This window comes from Tricharina praecox, assembly GCF_024521635.1.
Source record: "Tricharina praecox strain CBS 144465 chromosome Unknown BZA05scaffold_17, whole genome shotgun sequence".
Taxonomy (NCBI): Eukaryota; Fungi; Ascomycota; class Pezizomycetes; order Pezizales; family Pyronemataceae; genus Tricharina; species Tricharina praecox.
Window position 1 is genome coordinate 377,716 of NW_026250419.1, and position 20,141 is coordinate 397,856.

A 20,141-nucleotide genomic window follows, 5' to 3' on the forward strand; every position below is an offset into this window, starting at 1 on the left:
CTTTATCGCAACGGGGTTCTGCCTCTGCCTTGCCTCGCTTTCGCTTCGAGTACTCTACCGGTACATAAGGTAATTCTAGGTCCAGGTTCAAGGTCCTTCCGTCTACTTACATAGCATGAGCACTTACATACCGGTTCTTGCACCGGTAATACGTGCCCAGTGCCCACTGCCGGTAGCCCTGCAGATCTCCTCTCCTCTCCTCTCCTCTCCTCTTCCCTTCCCTTCCAAACAAAACAAATCTCGCGCAGCCCAGACCGTTTCCTCCCGACAGACCGACAGATCCTTCTTCTCCTCCCTCCATCTTCCCTTCTTCCCTCATCCCCTCTCGGCAGCATGCAAAACAATCTCCCTCCCCTCCCTCGATAGAGTACCCACGGTAGCATCCGACATGTGTGCCTGCAGCCTGCACTGCAGCAGGACGGAAACAGGGATGAGTTGCTGGAAGGCTCTCTCCCCTCTCCCCTCTCCTCTGAACAAGGTACTACATAGGACATGGGGTTTAGTTCGCTCCGCTTTCGTCACAGGACGACACATGACGTATAGTTTACTACGGTAGACATCTTGAGCGACCTTGAGGGACTGACGACCAACGGACGGCGGATGGACGACCGACGAGACTTGACGATGCGGGACGTCACTGTGGAGCACCTATTGTGTCTTGTGTCGGACTAACGGTTTCGAGGGACTCCATGGAGTGAGTGAGTGGCGGGGTGCCGGAGGGGGACGATCTGGAGTACATACCGGTACCGTACCGCAATGTGGGGCAGAGTGTAAACTACAGTGGGGACTTACATCACGCTGATACGGTACTTCTGCTCTCCTGTATACGGTGTGTACCTCGCCACTCAGGCAGGACCCGGGCAGACGATCCAATCCGCGTTCCACCAAACCTCGGTCCATCCCGCGCAGCCAAAACACAACGAAGAAATAAAAAAGAAAAAAAGAAGTAGTGACAGGAGTGGGACTTGAACCCACGCTCAGTTTCCCGAACCAGGAATCGGAACGATTGCATTAAGGTGACCTTAACCTGGCGCCATAACCAACTCGGCCATCCTGCCTTGGGTGTCTGTTGCCGTTTCATACGCAATCTGTTCCAGCGCTTCACTACATGCAATCAACTTTTCCCCATGTGTGAGCAACGGCTGGTTTCGTTGTCACCATGATGTACCGATCCATCCTCGTCTGATGGACGGGAAAATCAGAGACAAGGTATGTAGGTATGGGTTTAACCCGAACTCGAATGCAGGAACAGACCTCGCTCGCCCTCTCGCTGTGCCAGTGGGTGTATATAGTATCGCATTGCCAATTGCCATTCGCCATAACGCCGCCGCTCACAAAAAAACAAGCACCAAACCGCGTACGAACATCACGCCTGCCCGCCGCCCCTCTGAAACTGCAAACTATACCCTCCCTTCCCATCCGGCTTCATGCCAAAGTCGCTAGTGCTGATACCAAACGGCCTCAGTAGCCCATCCCCCAGCGTCTTCAGCCCCTTCATCGCATCCCCCACCTCGCTCGCCCGCACCTCCTCCAGCGCCTTCCTGCACCGCGCCAAGCTGCGCACACACTCCCTTCTCTCTGCCTCCGTCAGGTCCGCCTCGAGCTTGACACTCTCCCCCACCCTCTCCCCCTCCCGCAGCTCGCGCACCCTCCCCACCCCCAACAAGTCTTCATACTCCCCTACCGCCGTCTCGAGCTCCTTCCAAGTCCCGAGCATCTCCCTTGCCTTCCCGCGCCTCAGCAGCGGCTTCGTCCACCCCGGCCTCCGGCGGATCGCCTCGGCAGCATGCTCCAGCGCCAGCGTGGGCGCGGACAGCTTCAGGTGGCACGCGGAAAGGTTCGAGTGCAGGATTGCCGTCTCGTGGGATAAGTACGTCGGCGTGCTTTGTAGTGCCAGCGTGTACGCGTCGATCGCTGCCAGGTAGTGCGATGTCTGGAAGAGTGTGTTGCCCGAGGATTTTTGGAGGTGCGCTGCGGTGAGGAGGCGCTACGGGGAGGGGAGGGGGGTTAGCGGGGTGGTGGGGGGAGCGGGAGGGCGGGGGAGGGGGAGGGGAAGGGGAGGGGGGGCGTACGGATTCTTCGTCTGGGGGGAAGCGGGGACTAGTATCCCCCGCGACGCCGGCGGTGACGGTGTTGGTGGAGGGGTCTTCGTCCATGTCTTCGACTCGGCGCAGTGGTGATGTTGATGTTGATAGTGCTGGTGGTGCTGATGGTGATGATGTTGCAGTTGCTGTTGCTGATGATTTTGCTGTTGCTGTTGCTGTTGCTGTTGCTTTTGCTGCTGCCGCTGTTGCTGTTGACTGTATCTCGGCGGAGGTTGCGCTGTTGTTGTGCATCTCTATCGCCTCGACGGGCGAAGACAGCAGGTACGGCAGGGGGTTGTTGAAGAAGCTGTCATAGAACGGTAGAGCTTTGGATTGGAGAACGGCAAGAGCCGTAGCGCCCGGACAGGGCCTGCAGAAGGATGGCATCTTTCTTAATTTTCCGTACCGTAGAGTATATATCCGGGAGTTCCAATGGTTAACAACGTCTGACTGACTGACCGCGTCGAGACTGCACTGGAGATCTTCTTCTTCGTCTTCTTCGTCTTCTTCTCCCGAGGAAGCAGCAAGCAAGCAAGCAGCAGAGATCAAGAGAGAGAGAGGAAGAAAGAGAAAGAGAAAGAGAGCGAGAATATAAACCTCGCGGGAGACCGCACTTTATTTACACGTCATGAGCTTGCAGCTTGCTGCTGGCTAGGTGCTGGCGCAAAAAAACAGCTTACATGAGACGGATGGATTGATTCGGGAACAACCGTTGTGTATGGGGAAAAGAGGTCGCTATGATACATACCAAGACAGACGAGGGCGTGAATGCGTGAGTGCGTGGGCAATGGGCGTCCCGTCGGTGCAAATTTGTTCCGTCCTCGACATGTCCTTACTGTACCGTACTCACTAACGAGGTGGATAGATGGCATGGCTTCTCCACTGTGCCGTGGTATGGATGGTATGTATGTATGGAGGTGGGTGTGCTATGTGTGTAAGACCTTTCGTCGCTCATGCACATTCGCTAAGCGGCTGATCCCCTCAAAGTGTCCAGGGCGGAGAGTAATTGCTCCGCATCCCATCGCTGCTGGCAGTGGGGGGGAGGGGGGGAGACGGGTACTTCGATAGATATTGTGACACCACGGGTTTATCTCGCGAGGTGGCTCCCCTGTTTTTACGGGTGAATGCAGGCGGGGGCTGAGGAACGGAATTTGCCTTGCCCCAAGCTCGGACTCAGGCTCACAGGTCGGAAGCGATGTTGTCCCGCAAACAATTAAGACTCATGCACTGATGCGCGGTCACATGCCGGTCGGGGGAGGAAGGAGGAGGGAGGGAAGGGAGGGGGAATATGCAATGAAATTCCAACGTCTAGGTTATCGAGGATCGCTCCCTCTGCACCGTCGCTAGCGTAATCTAGAACAGAACACACGCCAAAGGCCAACAGGTATCCCATCGTCACCGACCACCACCTCCAACGCCGTCTAATTTTTCGCCGGAGGAATGACAATGCCGTAGCGCGTGTAGTCGAAGCCCTCGAGCGAACTACGCAGCTCGCCCCTTCCGTCGCCAATGCTTCCGATCGCCCCCATGTCCGCAGCCGGGGCCACACCCGCTTCAATATCCTTTTCTGCCTCGCCCATCAGACCCGCCAGCACCTGCTCCTCCCTGCCTTTGTACTCCTGCAGCAGGCCCTGATGCGGCACCCACACGACACGCATGCCCGCACGGCGTCCCGCCTCGACGCCGGGGACGGCATCTTCAAACACCAAGCACTCAGCGGGGGTAATCTCCTGCTTCCCCTCTTTGCGGAGGCCGGCATTGATCGACTCCAGCGCGAGCAGGTAAATATCGGGTGCGGGCTTCCCCCTTCCCAGCGGGATCCGTGGATCATCGCCGAGTATCTGCCGCTCCTTCGGAAACCGCTGGAACAGCTCTTGCAGGTGCGCCGTCTTGAGCTGGAAGTTGTATTCCGCCGACGACGTGGCGAGCGCAATGTGCAGCTTCTCTTCGGGGTGCGACGCGGGCGACGATGCGAGCAGCGTGTCGATCAGGCTCTCGACGCCGGGGAGAAGCCCTGCGCCCGGGAATACCTCTGCCTGCAGAGCTTTCTGGCGGACGAGATATTCCTCTATGGGGATGGGAATCTGGGCCCAGTCGCGGAAGATTTTGGTTGCCTAGGGCAGGAAAGAGTACGCGTAAGTAAAGTTCTCGTCTGGAAGGCTGGGAGCACTATACGCGAAACGCGCAAGATGGCCCGTGAACCAGTCGGTTTCACGTGACATACGTGTCACAAGAAACATGACGGGGGCTTCCGAAACGTGAAGTAGAGAAAAACATACAGCAGAAACTGGGCGGCCTTGGAGCTGGGCCTTGATGTTCCAGGTGAGCGGCGGACGGCCGAGTTGTGCGAGGAGCGTGTTCGTGACTTGTGTGTAGAGGTCTTCGGTGTCGAGGAGCAGGCCGTCCATGTCAAAGAGACAGGCCCTGACTGGAGGGAAGGAGCTATGTAGATTTCATGTGAGAAAAAAAAGGCAAACTTTGCGGAGATGGAGAGGAGGTTATCCTTACCTTTCTACGGGTGCCATTCTGGTGAAGTCTGTGGGATAAAGTCCAATATGTTTTTTGGTGTCTGAGCTGTTTGGTTTGTTGTTTGGTGGGGTATAAGTGTGGCGGGGTGTAAGAACCAAAAACAAAGAGGGGATGTTGGTGGGGGGAGAGTTTGGGGGCCAATTCAAGAGCCGACGCTAGTAGATAACTCTTTCTAGGAAGCTTCAACTGTGTATATGTGCCACGGGTGGTCACTCGTGAGAATCAAGGAGGAGTTGGGGGAGAGTTGTAGGGGTTAGAGACGATGCGGATGATGAGGATGGCCTGGAAGTCGGACAGTATGCTTCTTAAATACGGCCCACGCGGCCGGTGGCCACGGCAGCTCAGTAGAAGGGCCCGCGTTCGTGATGGCATACCGTAAACCACGCCTAGCACGATTGATAGGTGCCTCAGCGCTGTCGAATGCGAGTACGGAGGTGTTCCTCGCTGCAGTAGGTACCCAAGTGCCCAGCATGCCTACGGCAACCTGTAGCCATGGTCCAGCAGAGGACTGCAACTGCCCACGGGGCTTGCTCGCTTTCCGGCTGTCGTCCGTTCTCGCTTCCATCAGAAACTATCACCGTAGTAGCCGCGTTTGCTGTGTTTTCCCTTCCGGCCAACGGAGGAGAGAGAAAGAAAGGCAGGAAGGCGGGGCTCATCACTCCCATGCTTCAGCAGATAGCTAGATTGAGGGGCTAAGATGGTTCAATGCCAATAACGTCGACGCATGTAATCAATCGGCGGATCACAGATGCCTTCTCGGCGTCGAATCCGAAGTCTTCACTGTGCTTCCGTGGTGGTGGGCTACTGTATTAGGGCCACTTGCACGAGAAACAAAATCATCTCTTGCTGTGGCTCGGGGGGTGTTCGGACATTCACGTATCTACAAACAGCTTGTGAATGGGCCCAGCTAGCTCCACCCCACGTCGCCACTGCCGATGTGGTATGGTTCTGGAAGCCGTTCCTGCATCGACCTGCCCTTTCTCCCTTTGCGGCCTTGCGGCCTTGTCGACGAGCAAACGAAAGTTACGAAGCGACTGGCTCACGTTGGTGCGGGGCTATCTGGTGGCATTCCCCAAGGGCCCCGCAGATAGATAGGTAACTGGCCGTCTGCATCTCCCGTCGCGCTGGCCTCCATGGGGCTGGCCTGGCTCGCTCGCATGCCGGAACAATTGCTGCCATTATTCCACCCACCGTCGCCCCGGCGCCGGAAGAAGTGGGGGGTGGTGGCGAGAAGCGAGGTTGTGGCATTGGTCTGCAGGCAGCTCCGGAGCACGAAGGGAAACCTGGAAAGAGAGAAAGGCGAATCGTACGTAGAGTGCAGATGGCACGTATGATCGAGCGGGCAGAGGTCGGCAGAGTGGGTAGGAGATAGGCAGCGTAGGCAGAGGAGGTACCAGTACGCTCTACTCTCTACTTCCGTTTGGGCCGGGCTTTGCTGGAAGTAGGCGTTGGACTTGGCGCCGCTAATGTCGAGGCAGCAGCTAGGCGTGTGTAACCGCCAGCGCCCCACGTTACTCGTCCAAGATAACTAACCAAGTTAGAGCTCTGACAAACGACCCAAGTAGTTGCAACATCCGTCGCGGTCCCGTCGCGTCTCCCCGCTTCTCCTGCAGACACACACACCCTAATCCACCACTGACCGCCCCAGATGTCCGGAGACGACCACGACGAGAGCTATCGCGAGGCAAGCACCCAAGCAACCAAGCAACCAAGCACGCACGCACGCAACCACGCAAGCTTTGCTGCTGCTGCTAGCTCTTATCCGCCCAACTGGAGAGCTAACCTGGTGGGTCGCGTAGAGATTGAAATCGGCACTCTGGTACAGCGTCGGCAAAATCGTCGACGACGAATCGCTGAGCCTTCAGGTCAATGTCACACCGCAATTTATCGGTGCGTTGACAGAGCTAGTATATGCACAGGCGGGTACGTAGCTGGGCTTCATTTGTGTTGGTTTGTGGTTAAAGCCAAAGCTAATAAACAATGGCTGATAGAAAACGTTGCGAAAGACCTCGAATCATTCGCACAGTGAGTTGTATCCGATCATCATCACCACCGTGATCATCATCACCACCATCACTATCACCATCACCCTCCTCCTCCTCGATTCGATCATGGCTGACGAATCCTCAAGCCATGCGAACCGGAGTACCGTCAACACCGACGATGTCCTGCTACTCGCCCGACGCAACGAGGGCCTAGGTCAGGTTCTGGAAACGTTCATCGATAACGCGCGGGAGGAGAGGGAAAAGGAAGATGTGAAGGTTGGTCCTGCTAGGGGAAAGGCGAAGGCTACTGCAAAGGACAAAGGGAAGGCTCCTGCCAAGGGGGGCGTGAAGAAGCGAACATGATTTTTCTATATCGGCCTCGACTTCAATTGCATTATTTGGGTGGAACCTTCCTACGTATCCATCTAGGTACTCTAGATCGCACTTATTTACCGCGTCATGCGTCAGGCCGCGCGTCTGGTGAAGTTGTTTTTTCTTCTATTTTCTTCCAATTCATCATTGATTGCGTGCGACCTATCTAGATCATGGCGATGGCCAATCACTTGTTTCCCGATCCCTTTTGGGTGAAGACGCAGCTTTCTCGGTACAAACATAGTAACACTTTGTGATATGTACGACCCCCACTTGCAGCCAAGTTCATCCCAAGCCCAGGCCCGACGCATGGTAGCTCTGTAGTCCTGTAGCCTATGTACAGTACATACTAGAATACGAACGACCGTCTACACCTGTCTCCATCCAAATCATCCTTCAAACTTAGCGCGCTCGCGCTTCCGAGCTCACCTCACGGATCCTGCCATGCGCGATGCACATGCGTCGTCACCGGAGTAGGGGTTGTCAACGGTAAGTCACAAGTGGGGCCCATCTCTGTAGTCACTCGGTGACAGTTTTCAGCCGGGCACTCCTCAGGAATCAGCATCGCTTTTTTCCCACCCAGCGGACTCCGTGTTCTGAATATCGCGCAAGCCCCCCTCGTCACTGCTGCGGCCCGCCACAAGACATTGCCGCATTGCTATCGGGAATGAAGGAACGATCACATGGGAGTGGGGGTTTGACATCGCAGGTGTATGCGGTGATACATACTGATGCTGGCGGCGGCGGCGGCGGCGAGGGCGTATTCGAGGTACCCTATATAGACGGCCGTATCGTTGGTATGAGCCCGCCGCGGGTTTCTCCACCTTGCAGTGGCTAGTCACTGTAGCTCACTCGCAGCCCAGTGATCTCCAAATAGAGCGTAAAGTTTGGGCCCTGCACACTGCACAATCGTGATAGAGGTGTGCGGCGAATAGTTACCGACAGATACTACGTGGCGGTTGGGTCCTTAGGGGTGGGTATCGGATGTTGGGATCGATGTTGGGGACGCATCATGAATGTTGGAAAGGCTCACTATGGGTGCTGGGATATGGTTGACTACCGGTATGCATTGAGGATAAACCATAGATCATAGAAGATGCGGGAAGCGGGGCCCAAGTTTGCGAGAAGAGATCCGGATCGTACCAGTAAATATGGAGGCCAGGGCTGCTCTTGAGGGTTGTACACAATCCCGGGAAGTTGAATGTTGGTACATTGGTACTTCTTCTTACTTACTTAAGTACCTCCATAGTACGGCAGTTTCGTTCTGATCTGCATATATACCGTACATACGGTACTGCATGTAACGCGGTGAACAGAGGGGGCCGAAGGCTGGAGCCTGGAGCCTGGAGAATTCTGGCCTATGTTCTGTCGATCTGGGCCGGAGTCTACCCTCGGACTACCGGTATACTCCCAATATCTACCTGGTGGATATTGGCCCGCAATGACAGGTGCACAGATAGAGTGTAGGTTTGTATATACGCAGGAGAGAAGGTCTGTGAGTTTTGGAAGTACATGTTGTGATCCCGCAGCACAGAATCTCACCACGACCTCTACGCTTTTTGTGCATGGGATACTGATTATGTACCTGAGGTTTCTCTGGCTACTCAAGGAACGACGAGAGCGCGCCGGTACGTAAAGTATCGTACTCCCCGGGAGGGACAGGGTTAAAATGAAATACAAGTACTCCAGTTGCCATGGCCGAAACTGGCCGATCACGGGGAAAAAATCGAGAAAGAAAAAAAGAAGAAAAAAGGAACTAAGCTGCTCAGTGCGCTACGATGATCGATCATGGAAACCATGGCCCACGGCCGATCATGACGATGCGCCATGCCCTCGCCGAGCTAGGTACCTGGTATCTTGACGAACCGGTATGGTAGAGAAGCGTCACCGCTTGGCGGGCGAGCACAACGCCTACCGAGCATGCCACTCGGGAAGTCGGTGAGTCGGGGGCAACCGCGTCACTTCGCTCAGCGCCACAGAACCCGCAAGTTACAACAGAGTAATCCGGCCCAGCCCGCCGACCGCCGACCGACATTTCCACATTTCCGCCATTTCCCCGCACTTCTGGGAACATCACCGAGTGATCATGCATGAGCACTCGACTCCACTCCACTCCCTCCCTCCGATGCCATCACGTGACCCTCAGCCCTCCCTTCCCAGATCTCACATGACCCCACCCACCTCAAAGCCTCCCACTCCAGTCTCCAGTCTCCGGATCGGAGAATTGGAACAGTCACAGTCCAGTTACATTGAACTCAAAATAAAATAAAATTGCACTTCCCGCGTCACTGCATGGCAATGCGCCTCCCCCCCGCCTCCGTCAGGTCATGCACGGGACTCGGGAGGGAGGGCGAGTGAGTCACACTTTTACACGCGGAGAAGGGGGGGTAATTAGGGGGCGAGGGGGGGGTACTATCTATTGCATCGATAGAGAGATATCGGTGCTGCCTGAGGTATGGTACTCTACATAGAGAACATAGAGAACATAGAGAACATAGAGAAGAGAAGAGATGACTGCGGGGAGGGGCGGGAGGCACAGCAGATGGATGGTTGTTTGTTTGTTTATGTAGAGTACTGCCGGCCTGCGGCTGCTAGGTACTCTACCGTACTCGCATATGTATGTACCGTATATATGCCCCCCAGTGGAATCGCAAGTACTCTACTCTATAGGTGTTCGTGGAGTCAGACTCAGCGGAGGAGGAGCGTTGCGTGCAGACGGAGCGAGCCGACATTCACACGCTGGCTTTTATGTATGGTGCGAATCCACGGTTGAAACACAATCCTTATCTAAACCGAACCGAACCGTATCTAGAAACAATACCTGGGTACGGTAAACGCCTGCTCGACCACTCAGCTGACCGTAACTGCCTGTTCGAACACCTACTCTATCTCCCCGGTTAACCAGGTAGAGTAGGTAACTGACGAATCGTCGATCGAATCTCGATGCATGTGTTGGTACTGGTAGAACACATCCCGTGCAGATGTGAAACGTGGACTGGGGCCGCCGGGAATATATGTATGAGATTTCCGGGTCCTGGAGACTGGAGACTGGGAAAGAGTGGGGTGTTTACTTTAGAGTATGAGGTAGGTGGTTCTTGAAGGTTGAGGCGATAGGCAGATAGCGTAAAGTGTCAAGTTGGAGATAGAGGTAGAGCTCGGGTAGAGCATACATAGAGTAGGTATCATATGACAGAAATAGCATTCAGACTTAAGTTGGGATTCTAGAATGTGCGATGATGGTTATGCCTCCAGACTCTTGAGTCAATATCGAAACTATTTCTGGACCCTACTTTGGCCTCGGGAGTTGGATATCTGCCTTTTAGGATTTGTCCCATCTTGCAGGCCTTTTTTGGGGCCGTTTAACGGTTGAAGATCTTCGTTAAACGTCAGGATCCGCATCCGCATCCGCATGAGAGCTGCTGCTGCCGGGCGAACCGTTAAAGTGCCCAGGGATCGTCACTCGTACCGTATCTGCGCCATGAAAACCAAGGTGCAACCGTTGAAGCTTATCATGTTTGGATCGGCTATACGAGCTACCGGGACCCGTTACTTTGCGGCGCCGACGTCATCATACTCCCCGCCTCTAGAGTCAATCTCGCTACCGATACCAGCTACGTACGCTCCTCCTCATTGTCGAATTCCTTACCTTCGAAGAAAACCTTTTGAGCAAAAACCTCCTCTTTAACTCATCGCTGAGATATCAGCCAACATGTCTGATCTGATATGTACAAAACCTCACCACTGATAGCACTGCCTACTCATCGTGCCGAGGCTGGGTTATCTCCCGATCCCCGTCCGGCATCATATTCTGCATTCCGTCGGCGGTGGGGAGACACCCGGAGCCGTGCGGAATCGGATGAATGACTTGTAACGTGACCTTGATTTTCACCCCAACGACAACTGTAGAGTAGTTCTATCCGCGTCACATGTCCATGGCTGCACTTGTTCTGGTGTCTTGCTGCATACATAGTCGCCCGTTGCGGTTGCATCTGCCGCTTCGGACGCTTGGATAGAGTAGATGTCGCTGAGGTCACAGAGGGTCACTCGGCAGTTGCCAGCAGCACGTCAGTTGCCGATGCCCTCCCTGGCGGTCTGGCCATGAAGACGTGACTCGTGATGTGGTTGTCTACATACGCGCGACATCCATCGCGTAGAATAGATTTGCCGCGAGGGACATGCGGGGGAGGGGTGGGGGGGAAGCCGTTTCGAACGTTCTGCCGTTCTCCCGCAGAGTAGTGTACTTTTGACGCGGCACTCCAGAGCCAATTCCCAATGGCCATCGCGAAGGCCTGGCCTGACCTCGCCAGACGACGGATCTCGGCCTTTGCATCTGGCGCCGGGTATTCTGACCTTGACATCGATAGGGTTTTGCCAATCAATCGACTCGTCCTCTACCGTACAGATGTAACGATCAGCATGATGCAATCCTTACATGTGTATGCGGAGCACATGAGGGTTCGGAGGGTTCGTTGAAACCGTAATGGTCTGAGGTCATGGACGTGAAACGAATGTACGGATGGACGGAGTCGACTGCCTCTTCCGAGTCCTTGATAGATCGATACGCCGCTGACGGGCAAAGGGTTGTAGTAGCCCCAGGAGGCGATACCCAAGCGCCTCCTTTTTTCTTGCGTCGCCACTCGGAGGGGGAAGGGGGGTTAGGGGGAACTGGATTTCAGGCGTGACCTGGCTACGACAGGCTGGGATTTGCTGACCACCTTGACGACACCTCCTTTTCTATTTTATTTTATTATTATTTCCATTCTCTTCTGTTCTGTGCTTGTGGGCAACGGGTGTTGCTCTTCTCATTCCTCCTTTCCTTCAACTCCCTTCACTTTCGACCCCCTTCACTTTCGACGGTCGCTTGCATTCCCGTTTATCGCCAGCCATTTTTATTTTATTTTTATTTTTCTTCCCTTCCGACACGACACGGAATGGACGACCACGACGGATTTTCTTTCTTTTGAGGGGTAGGAGCTCCTTCGGCCGCAGAGAAACAGTCGCAGCAGCAGCAACAGCAGTGGGGGCAGACGAGGCGCCAGTCCATGTGGTCTCGTTGGTCAGTCGCGAGGTCGACGGTTTGGTTGGTTGGGCAGCGGGAACGCGGAATAATATCGCGGGCGACGAAAAGAGGAGGAGCTTCCGGATGGTGGTCTTGGTTGTGGTGGAGGGCGGTGGTCACTGGTGGTGGTGGTGTGTGGGTGGGTGGGCGGTTCAGCCAACGAGAAAGACGATGACGACAACGCAACACAGCAAAGCACAGCGCAGTTGGAGAAAAGGCTCCGACCGCCGACGACAGGCAGCCAGGAGAGGAGATTCCTTGTTTGGGACGATGACTGAACTCTACCGAACTCGACAAGACTTTGCAGGCCATGCTAGCCGGTTAGCCATCCCCGTCCTGGTTGGTTGGCTGGGACCAGCCATAGCCACAATGGAGCGACACACAGCGACGGGCAACATCCCTTCCCACCCTCACCACCACCACCACCACTCCACCTTTCACCTCCACCTCCAACACCTCCACTACCTCCACCACCAACACCTCCTCCTCCTCTGTTTCCTCCCCTCCCCATCCCCCCTCCCCCACGTCGCCCCCTTCCTTCGTTCCTTTCACTTCGTTCCTTCCTTCCGTTCATCATGATCCATTCTCTCTTCCTCCACCACCCATACCAATACCATCCATACCATTCACCCTTCCATCCATACCATCCCTCATCATCCATCCATGCTATCCCTTCTCTCCATCGTCCTTACTGATACGCGACTGCCTTACCGTTCCACCACTGTCGCCAGCTCTCCGCTTCGAATTTAAATTTCGCGTGAGTCGCGAAAGAGGGGCTGTTCTCTGCTCCGTGATTTCATCGTTGTCGCTGCGATGCCGACGACACTTGCAACAACCACGGTCGCGCGCACACACTCACATCATTTCGCATTCACACTCACACTCACATAACAGACTTCTCTCTTTGACACACACACATACATGCTCCATTTATATCGAACAGATCACGCAGTCTTCCTTTCCTCCTTCCCTCCTTACGCACACTGACCTTGCCTGCGCTCTACTTACTCACTTGCTTTGCTGGCCGGCTCGCTTCGAGCCGCATGCTGGCTCTGGGGGTGTTGGTCGCAGTGGTGTGTGTGTGTGCGTGCGGAGTGTGGACAGCGGGTCCGGCTCTGTTTGAGTTTTTTCCCAGCTAACCCACGTAGCGCTTTTTTCTCCTCCCTCCATCCACTTTCGCCCCGTCCGCTTGCTGCCTGCTGTTGCTTGTTGTGTCCTTTTTCGGCCTTAACTTCATTTTTGTTGCATACTTACTCTAGAGTATCTTTGCCGCGGAGACTTGGCGCTCCTTACGCTTCTATTACTCTTCTCCGTTCAAAAAAGTGATGTGTTAGCGTGTAATGCAAGTGCAGCAGTGACTGGCCCCCCGACCCCCCAGGCCGTCCCGCAAGTATAAAAGGCCGGCTCGCCCACTCCAGAATTTTCGAAATCCCTTGGCTTGCCGTGCTTACAAACGTCCCACCCAAACGTCCCATCCGCCATCACCACCACCCCTAACGCCACATCTCCCTCTTCATCTCTTCTCTTCGACTTCCATCGAGACAGTTAAATACTGTCTGACCTCCTCGTCTCGAGCCATCTGCCCGAGTCGTCCCACCCTCTTTGAAAACGTAACCTCGTCGCCGTCGTCGTCGATAATACCTTCGTCCGGAACGCGTCGTCATCGTCTGCGACCGAGCGATAGATTCAGAAAAGAAAGAGCCTCCCTCTTCCTTCGATCCATCTATCACCACCACTACTCAGATAGTCCATTAGCTCGTTGGACACACATCCCTCTGTGACAAAATAAAAAATCAACAGAAGACCGAAGAAAGGGAAACACCACCAAAGTTTCAACAACAAAAAAAAAAAACTTCAGGGGAGACATTTGGTTGTTCATCTCTTGAATTTTCGACCCACACACCTAATCGCTTGAGCCGCTTCCGACACTCAGCATACCTTCAACTTCACCGGCACAATCGCACTTCTATTCTAGCCCTCGCCACCGCTAGCCCTCCCTCCCCCCTCCCACATAAATACCCCGCCACACCTCCAATCGACAACACCTCATCGCTCCTACATCCGACACCGCCACCTCCACCTTCACCTCCGCCTCCACCCCCCGGCACCGATCGCAACGACCCCGTCCGTAACCGCTCGCTACGACAGCAACTTCGACAGCACTCACGTCATGGCTGCTATCATATCTCACCCCCAGAACGCTCTGCAGGCGAAGGCGTTTACCGCACCATCGTCTCTGTCTTACGGCACTGGTGACATCACTCCTCCGTCCTCGGACGTCGAGGGTCAGAAAGCCCAGCAGCAGCAGCAGTCGCAGCAGCAGCAGGGAGACGCGCAAGGTCCTGACGCCGGTAACGCTCCTGCGACCCCCGCCGCTACCCCCGGTGGAGGCCCCGGTGTCAGCGGCATCGTTCCGACCTTGCAGTGAGTATTCCTCTTGTTTCTTCTGGTTATCCGTTATGAAAACAAAGGCTTAACTTGCTTGCGCAATGATCGAAGAAACATCGTTGCGACCGTCAACTTGGATTGTCGCTTGGATCTGAAGACCATCGCGTTGCACGCAAGGAACGCGGAGTACAATCCAAAGGTACTTGATTGCTCTGCTGCTGTTGTTGTTGTTGCTGCTGCTGCTGCTTTCGCCGTCGTTGCTGCTATGGCGGCGACGACGATGACAATGAAATGGAAGAGAGACCTTGGCTTATACGAATACAATCTATCTAGCGTTTCGCTGCTGTTATCATGCGCATTCGTGAACCCAAGACTACCGCGTTGATCTTCGCTTCGGGCAAGATGGTCGTTACTGGTGCTAAGTCTGAGGACGACTCGAAGCTCGCCTCGCGCAAGTACGCGCGAATCATACAGAAGCTGGGTTTCGGCGCCAAGTTCACGGACTTCAAGATCCAGAACATCGTCGGGTCTTGTGACATCAAGTTCCCAATCCGTCTCGAGGGTCTGGCTTCGCGCCATCACCATTTCAGCTCCTACGAGCCCGAGTTGTTCCCAGGATTGATCTACAGAATGATCAAGCCTAAGATTGTGCTCTTGATCTTCGTCTCCGGCAAGATCGTCCTCACCGGTGCCAAGGTCCGTGAGGAGATCTACACTGCCTTCGAGTCAATCTATCCCGTGTTGTCTGGTAAGTTTAAACCTTGTTTCCCTCCATATTACATTGTAGAGCTTCTATTAACATTACCCTCAGACTTCCGCAAAGTCTAAACAATACCCCAGATCGGATACTCTTGTGTTTCAGCGACTCATCGGACCGACTTCTACACATGTATTACTACAACTCGCATACAACCTTCCACTTTTTCTGTCATGATCCACGACACGACATTTTCCAAAAGTTGGGGAGACATGAAACCTACTATTACTACCCGGAGGAAGGAGGAAGAACCTGCAATAAAAAAATGAAAACAAAAAGGAAAAGGAGATGAAATACGTGCTTGTTTGTTGCGAGCAGAGATGAGGATATGATGGTACGGATCGGACTTGGGTGTGGTGATGGCTTCCATGTCCTGTTCTGTCCTGTCTACCTTTCTCTCTGTAGCGAACATGCTCTTCTCTTCTAACTTTTTCTTTTCTTTTTAACTTTTTCTTCCCGCATACTTCCTCCCCTATCCTCTTTTTCTACATCTTCCAAATGCATTACAAAGGCGCGCGTGTTTTTTTTTTGTTGTTTTCTTTATGTTTGGGCTTTTCCTTTCTTCCTTTCTTCTTCCCAGTTCAGTTCAGTTGCGACCAGACTGTTTTGTGTGGCTTTTTGTGTTTCGTGTGTGCTTATACGGGGTTGGATTTTTTCTTCTTGCTTTCTTTGCCTTACTAACTTTTACCTGGTGTTGTTGTATCTGCGCGCAGGTTTTTTCTTTTCTGAGGAGGGGCTACACTCTAGAGTTGTTGGCTTGCTGCTTTTTGCTTTCTTCTCTCTGTTTTTTCTTTTCTTTCTGGCTGTGGGCTAGATGTGGTGCTCTGGTGTTTAGGGGATGGGGACGGGGAAAGAAGGGCGTGTGAGTGGGGTGTACATAGGTTGCTTAGCATGATGAGTGAGGAGGATGAGGAGCGGTGAGCAGTGAGGATCGTTGAGGGGGGGGGGGGGGTAATAGCATTGCGTACCCGTTACATTTTTATCTCTTGCACTGAGCTGTGAACAAGCTGTGAACACTGAACTATGATGCAAACTTGGAAAGCCATGATGAAAGATGGAAATAGATTGTGAACGATGATGAGAAATCCATGGTGAAAGATGGAAATAGATCTTGTATGATGCTTAACTCACACTCGGCGACTCTGTCAAAAGAACACAACGCTATCAAACAGCAACGACAACAGCAACGACAGCAACGCATCCAAAACAAACCCAACCATCACCACCCTCACCTTTCCTCCCCCCTCCTCCCACCCCCACCGCCCCCCTGCCTCTTCAACCGTCCAGTAACCACCCACTGGGCATACGCAAGATACCTCTTCTTCCCGCCATCCTCGGTGCCGACATCAAGCGGGTTCTCTGGAATCTCAACGGCCTCACGATACACGACGGCGTCCTCGTCGGAAACGTCAGGGACCCGTATCTCGACGTAGCCCTTATACTCAGCGACAACGCCGGACTGCACGTCTCTAGCGCTGGGCGCGCTCGACGTCACCAGCGGCAGGTGCAGCGGGTGGTCCATGTACCGTCTGTACTCGGCGCGCTCCTTGTCGCTGATCGATGGGTCGAGCGAGCGCTCGACGGCTTGGTGCATGTTCCTTGTTTCGAGGGGGAGGTCGGATGGTGCTGGTGTGGTGGTGGAGGTGCTGGTGGGGGGAGGGACGGGTAGGCTCGGCGGAATGGGCCAGTGCCGGACGGCCGAGGTCTTGTTTGCTAGGTCGGACGCTTCGACTTCGGCCTTTTCTCGGAAGCCGGGGAATTCGATGATGCCGCGCCGCTGCTTGGTTTTTTTCTTCGAGGATTGCGCTGGTGGTTCCGCCGCGGCGCTGGCGCTGCGTACGACGAATGGAGACAGGTCGTATTTGCCGTCTTTGGTTTGCTTCAGTGGGATGTAGCGGAGCGTGCTGTTGAGGTTGTAGGTGAACACTTTGAGGAACGAGGAGACGGCCTTTGGACGGTAGTATTCGAGCCAGTAGTCGTCGAAATAGTGGTACGGTTTGTCGGCGAGCGGAGCCGGGAGCGTGGGAACATTGGGGAGCGTACGTGGTGAGAGGTGCGATGGCGTCCACCATTTTGTGTAGCTGCGCCGTTTGCGGCCGAGACGTGGGTCGGCGTGGTGGAGGTAGTAGTCCGTGCTGAGGTCCCATAGCATCGGCTGGCCTTGCGCGAAGATGTAGTTGCCGAGAAAGAGGTTGTATGCTTCTTGTCGCTGGCCGTCTGTAGAGTATTAGTAGCTGGTAGGGACAGAGGGAAGGGGACATACCGAGGAAGGAGTTGTTGTAGTAGCGCTTGAAGCTCTCGAGCATGTCTCGTGAATGGCTGCTCCACTGATTGATCTTCCTGTAAGTTTCCATGGTGTTGACTAGATGGCTACCAGCGTACTGAACCGCGATGGTGTCACCGTGATCGTGGTACATGTGCGTGAATAGATCCACGGCGTCCGTGTCGTAGTCGATACTCGTACCATTGATCACGCCTAGAGCATGCAGTTGATGTCCCAATGCTCTCTTGCCAATCACAAACTGCGCGGCATTGGTGCGATCGAGGCAATCGATGCAGTTGGTCCTGCATACACCGTTCTGGAGTTTCGGTTGGTGGGTTCCATTGATGGCGCCGTTGTGGAAGAAGCCAGTGGTGCTGACCACGTTCTCAGCAATGATCTCGAGTGTCTCGATCACATCTTGATCCCGGCTCTTCGCCGCTCGAGACATGTCCCAGGCAATGTAGTGGATGTGCTTATCGTCCGGCAGGAACTGGTTCAGGTAGTTGATGGCCTGGGTGAACTCCTTAAGCAGCAATGACTCCCGGGGCATTCTCTCCCTACTCTTGACTAGATTCAGCACGATTATCGGTGCACCGTATCTTCCGAATAGATCATCGAAGTGCAATGCCGCAGCACTGAAGAACGGATCGACGAGATTCATCTCCACGGGTGGTTTCGGCGTCGCGGCATCGTTCTTCTGCGTCCAGAAGAGTGGGATGCTGCCGCGGTGCTGTACATAACTCGTGTAGTTTGGGTTGGAATACAACGTCCTGCCCGGGGCGTGAAAGCTCGTCGTCAGCATCTCGCTGACAATCTGCTCCGTCTCGACGTCGTTGGCGACGTATCCCAAGTCGTTCGCGCCACGCTTCAGGAACCGCGCTCCGGCAAAGTACCGCGAGCGCCGCGCGATGATGGTGATGTAGATGGAGCGGCCGTAGACGGCGATGTTCGCCTGGTCGACGTAGCCGTGCACTATCGGCATGCACCAGTCGTACGTGTTCTTTATACCCGCCTTCGCTGGTTCCAGGAGATAGTGGTTCCACGCGAACATGTCGTTGTAATCATGCTTATCCGAATGCGCCAGGCCCTTCGCCAACGCCTCCCGTTGCCGTATAATATTGTGCTGCAGCGTCCGAGTGATATCATACGAATAGCTGAAGTAGAAGCCGCGCGTGAGATCCAAGTTTCCGAGGATACTGACGAATCTGGCTTCCTCCGAATTCCTGTCCGGTTTCTTGGACGCGGCACTGGTCGTCAACGGCACCATCTCCGTGTCGTCGATTTGGTAGACGTAGTGTCCTCCGATCATGGCCACCACGCTGCGCTTCGTGATCAGGAGCATATAGAACACACCGGTGAAACGGATGAATCCGAGCAGTCCCCAGAACGGACACCTCTGTTTTAAGCCTCCAGTAGCGATGTTACCGTCTTCGATCGTAGCCAGTAGCCGCATCATCTCCGCTCGAGTGTATATCACCTCGTCCTCGATGATGCTCAAATCTCCTTCCTCCGCAGTCCTATCGATCTTTATGATCCGAAACTGCTGATCCAGCAGGTCTGAGCCGACGATGTAATACCTCGTAGTAGTCTCGTAGAGTGTGAAGCGATGCATTCGGCGGACCGCATACTCAATCGTCTCATCATCGTCATAATACCTCTGCCTCGCCCCACCACCGCCACCACTCTGCGCCGTACGGTCAAACGACTTCGGCACGCTTGGCTCCTCATCCTTGTCGTCCGACAGCGGTTGTCTCGTCCCGGGACTCGACGGCGGATTATTGCTCAACTGCGGATACGTTGGGCCGGACTGTATGTGGACCTTACGTTGCGCAGGCGCTGGAGCAGGTGGGGGAGGCGTCGGCGCAGGCGTGGGCAGCGCTGCGGGTGGCGCCGGTGGTGGTGCCTCCTGCGGTCCGGCGTCGTCAACTTCGAGCAGCGGTGCAGGTGGCAAGTCAATAGGCGCGCCGTCTGGTAAGATCTTTAGGCTTTCGCGTGGAATGTCGGCCGAACCCCGAGGCCGATGAGCTTTCTCGTCGGATGCGACCTTTAAGTCCTCATCTTGGACATCCACTGCTGCCACCGACGGTACTGGAGGCACGTATCCCCCACCTCCTCTTTCATCCCCTCCTTCTCGTCCGCCACTGTCGGCTGGTGACGGCGGATCGATGTTTGCGGTTCTGGTACTGTTGTCAGTGTCGATGGTCGGTGGTGGCGGCGGCAACGACGACGGGGGGTCGTTATCGTTCATAGTGTTGGGGTGTGCGATATTGATGGTGTTTGAAGGATCGCTTGCTGGGGAAGCTGAAGCTCTTTCCTTTGCCCAGTTTCTGTGCCGTCCTGGAATATCTCCCGTCGAATGCGCTCGAGGAGTCGTGAACACTGATCGCCATAGGTAGTCCATCCATACCTGCAGGGCACAGGGCGCTGGGTGCCCCCGTGACGTAGCTTGGCTGGTTCAGGAATGGAGATAGGCGCCACATGCTTTGGCCCCGCGCCGGCTGCAGCAGCTCGCAGCTCGCAGCCAAACGCGCCCCCACGCGAAGACCATCGTCTCTGGCCGCTTCGGTACGATACCACGTGACTCGTCTCTGAAGAGTACGAACGCCATCTGCTCCCACGGCTTCCGCTTCATCTACTCTCCGCGGCTATCCTGCGACTTCTATGTCTCTATCTCGTGCATTTCACTTTCCCCGTCAATGCGCTC

General features: G+C 54.7%; 5 protein-coding genes and 1 non-coding gene across 6 annotated transcripts; 2 read left to right on the forward strand and 4 right to left on the reverse strand.

The window, feature by feature from the left end:
- Positions 1-950: 950 nt before the first annotated feature.
- Positions 951-1,058, reverse strand: BZA05DRAFT_t223. Its single transcript has one exon. It is a non-coding gene; the product is annotated as a tRNA-Leu (tRNA).
- Positions 1,059-1,223: 165 nt separating this feature from the next.
- BZA05DRAFT_83227 (uncharacterized protein) lies at positions 1,224-2,628 on the reverse strand. The gene is made up of 2 exons (XM_051488692.1): positions 2,073-2,628; positions 1,224-1,987 (listed from the first exon to the last, which is right to left on the reverse strand). Exons 1-2 carry the CDS (start codon positions 2,469-2,471, stop codon positions 1,367-1,369), a joined length of 1,020 nt encoding a protein of 339 aa, XP_051338199.1. The 5' UTR covers positions 2,472-2,628; the 3' UTR covers positions 1,224-1,366.
- A 736-nt stretch (positions 2,629-3,364) lies between these two features.
- BZA05DRAFT_83287 (HAD-like domain-containing protein) lies at positions 3,365-4,793 on the reverse strand. The gene is made up of 3 exons (XM_051488693.1): positions 4,593-4,793; positions 4,364-4,526; positions 3,365-4,198 (listed from the first exon to the last, which is right to left on the reverse strand). Exons 1-3 carry the CDS (start codon positions 4,607-4,609, stop codon positions 3,506-3,508), a joined length of 873 nt encoding a protein of 290 aa, XP_051338200.1. The 5' UTR covers positions 4,610-4,793; the 3' UTR covers positions 3,365-3,505.
- A 1,337-nt stretch (positions 4,794-6,130) lies between these two features.
- On the forward strand, positions 6,131-7,171 carry BZA05DRAFT_402259 (kinetochore component CENP-S-domain-containing protein). The gene is made up of 4 exons (XM_051484095.1): positions 6,131-6,297; positions 6,413-6,536; positions 6,605-6,638; positions 6,745-7,171. Exons 1-4 carry the CDS (start codon positions 6,262-6,264, stop codon positions 6,959-6,961), a joined length of 411 nt encoding a protein of 136 aa, XP_051338201.1. The 5' UTR covers positions 6,131-6,261; the 3' UTR covers positions 6,962-7,171.
- A 6,589-nt stretch (positions 7,172-13,760) lies between these two features.
- On the forward strand, positions 13,761-15,481 carry BZA05DRAFT_454967 (transcription factor TFIID-domain-containing protein). Its single transcript, XM_051487532.1, has 4 exons — positions 13,761-14,453; positions 14,529-14,616; positions 14,751-15,165; positions 15,229-15,481. Exons 1-4 carry the CDS (start codon positions 14,200-14,202, stop codon positions 15,243-15,245), a joined length of 774 nt encoding a protein of 257 aa, XP_051338202.1. The 5' UTR covers positions 13,761-14,199; the 3' UTR covers positions 15,246-15,481.
- A 921-nt stretch (positions 15,482-16,402) lies between these two features.
- BZA05DRAFT_339512 (SacI homology domain-containing protein) lies at positions 16,403-19,685 on the reverse strand (the record flags this gene model as incomplete). Its single annotated transcript, XM_051480938.1, has 2 exons — positions 16,403-17,391; positions 17,438-19,685. The coding sequence occupies 2 exons, from the start codon at positions 19,683-19,685 to the stop codon at positions 16,403-16,405; spliced, it is 3,237 nt and encodes a 1,078-aa protein (XP_051338203.1).
- Positions 19,686-20,141: the final 456 nt, after the last annotated feature.

What these genes read in the sequence shown, in the direction of transcription:
- BZA05DRAFT_83287 (XM_051488693.1), bottom strand. An exon ending in AAGGCCGCCCAGTTTCTGCT is followed by an intron (nt 4,199 to 4,363) that starts GTATGTTTTTCT and finishes TTCCTGCCCTAG; the next exon opens with GCAACCAAAATCTTCCGCGA.
- BZA05DRAFT_454967 (XM_051487532.1), top strand. Translation starts at nt 14,200, where the DNA reads ATGGCTGCTATCATATCTCACCCCCAGAACGCTCTGCAGGCGAAGGCG. An exon ending in GGCATCGTTCCGACCTTGCA is followed by an intron (nt 14,454 to 14,528) that starts GTGAGTATTCCT and finishes CAATGATCGAAG; the next exon opens with AAACATCGTTGCGACCGTCA. An exon ending in ACGCGGAGTACAATCCAAAG is followed by an intron (nt 14,617 to 14,750) that starts GTACTTGATTGC and finishes CAATCTATCTAG; the next exon opens with CGTTTCGCTGCTGTTATCAT.
- BZA05DRAFT_83227 (XM_051488692.1), bottom strand. Translation starts at nt 2,471, where the DNA reads ATGCCATCCTTCTGCAGGCCCTGTCCGGGCGCTACGGCTCTTGCCGTT. An exon ending in TCCCCCCAGACGAAGAATCC is followed by an intron (nt 1,988 to 2,072) that starts GTACGCCCCCCC and finishes CCCTCCCCGTAG; the next exon opens with CGCCTCCTCACCGCAGCGCA.
- BZA05DRAFT_402259 (XM_051484095.1), top strand. Translation starts at nt 6,262, where the DNA reads ATGTCCGGAGACGACCACGACGAGAGCTATCGCGAG. An exon ending in ACGACGAGAGCTATCGCGAG is followed by an intron (nt 6,298 to 6,412) that starts GCAAGCACCCAA and finishes TGGGTCGCGTAG; the next exon opens with AGATTGAAATCGGCACTCTG. An exon ending in GACCTCGAATCATTCGCACA is followed by an intron (nt 6,639 to 6,744) that starts GTGAGTTGTATC and finishes CGAATCCTCAAG; the next exon opens with CCATGCGAACCGGAGTACCG.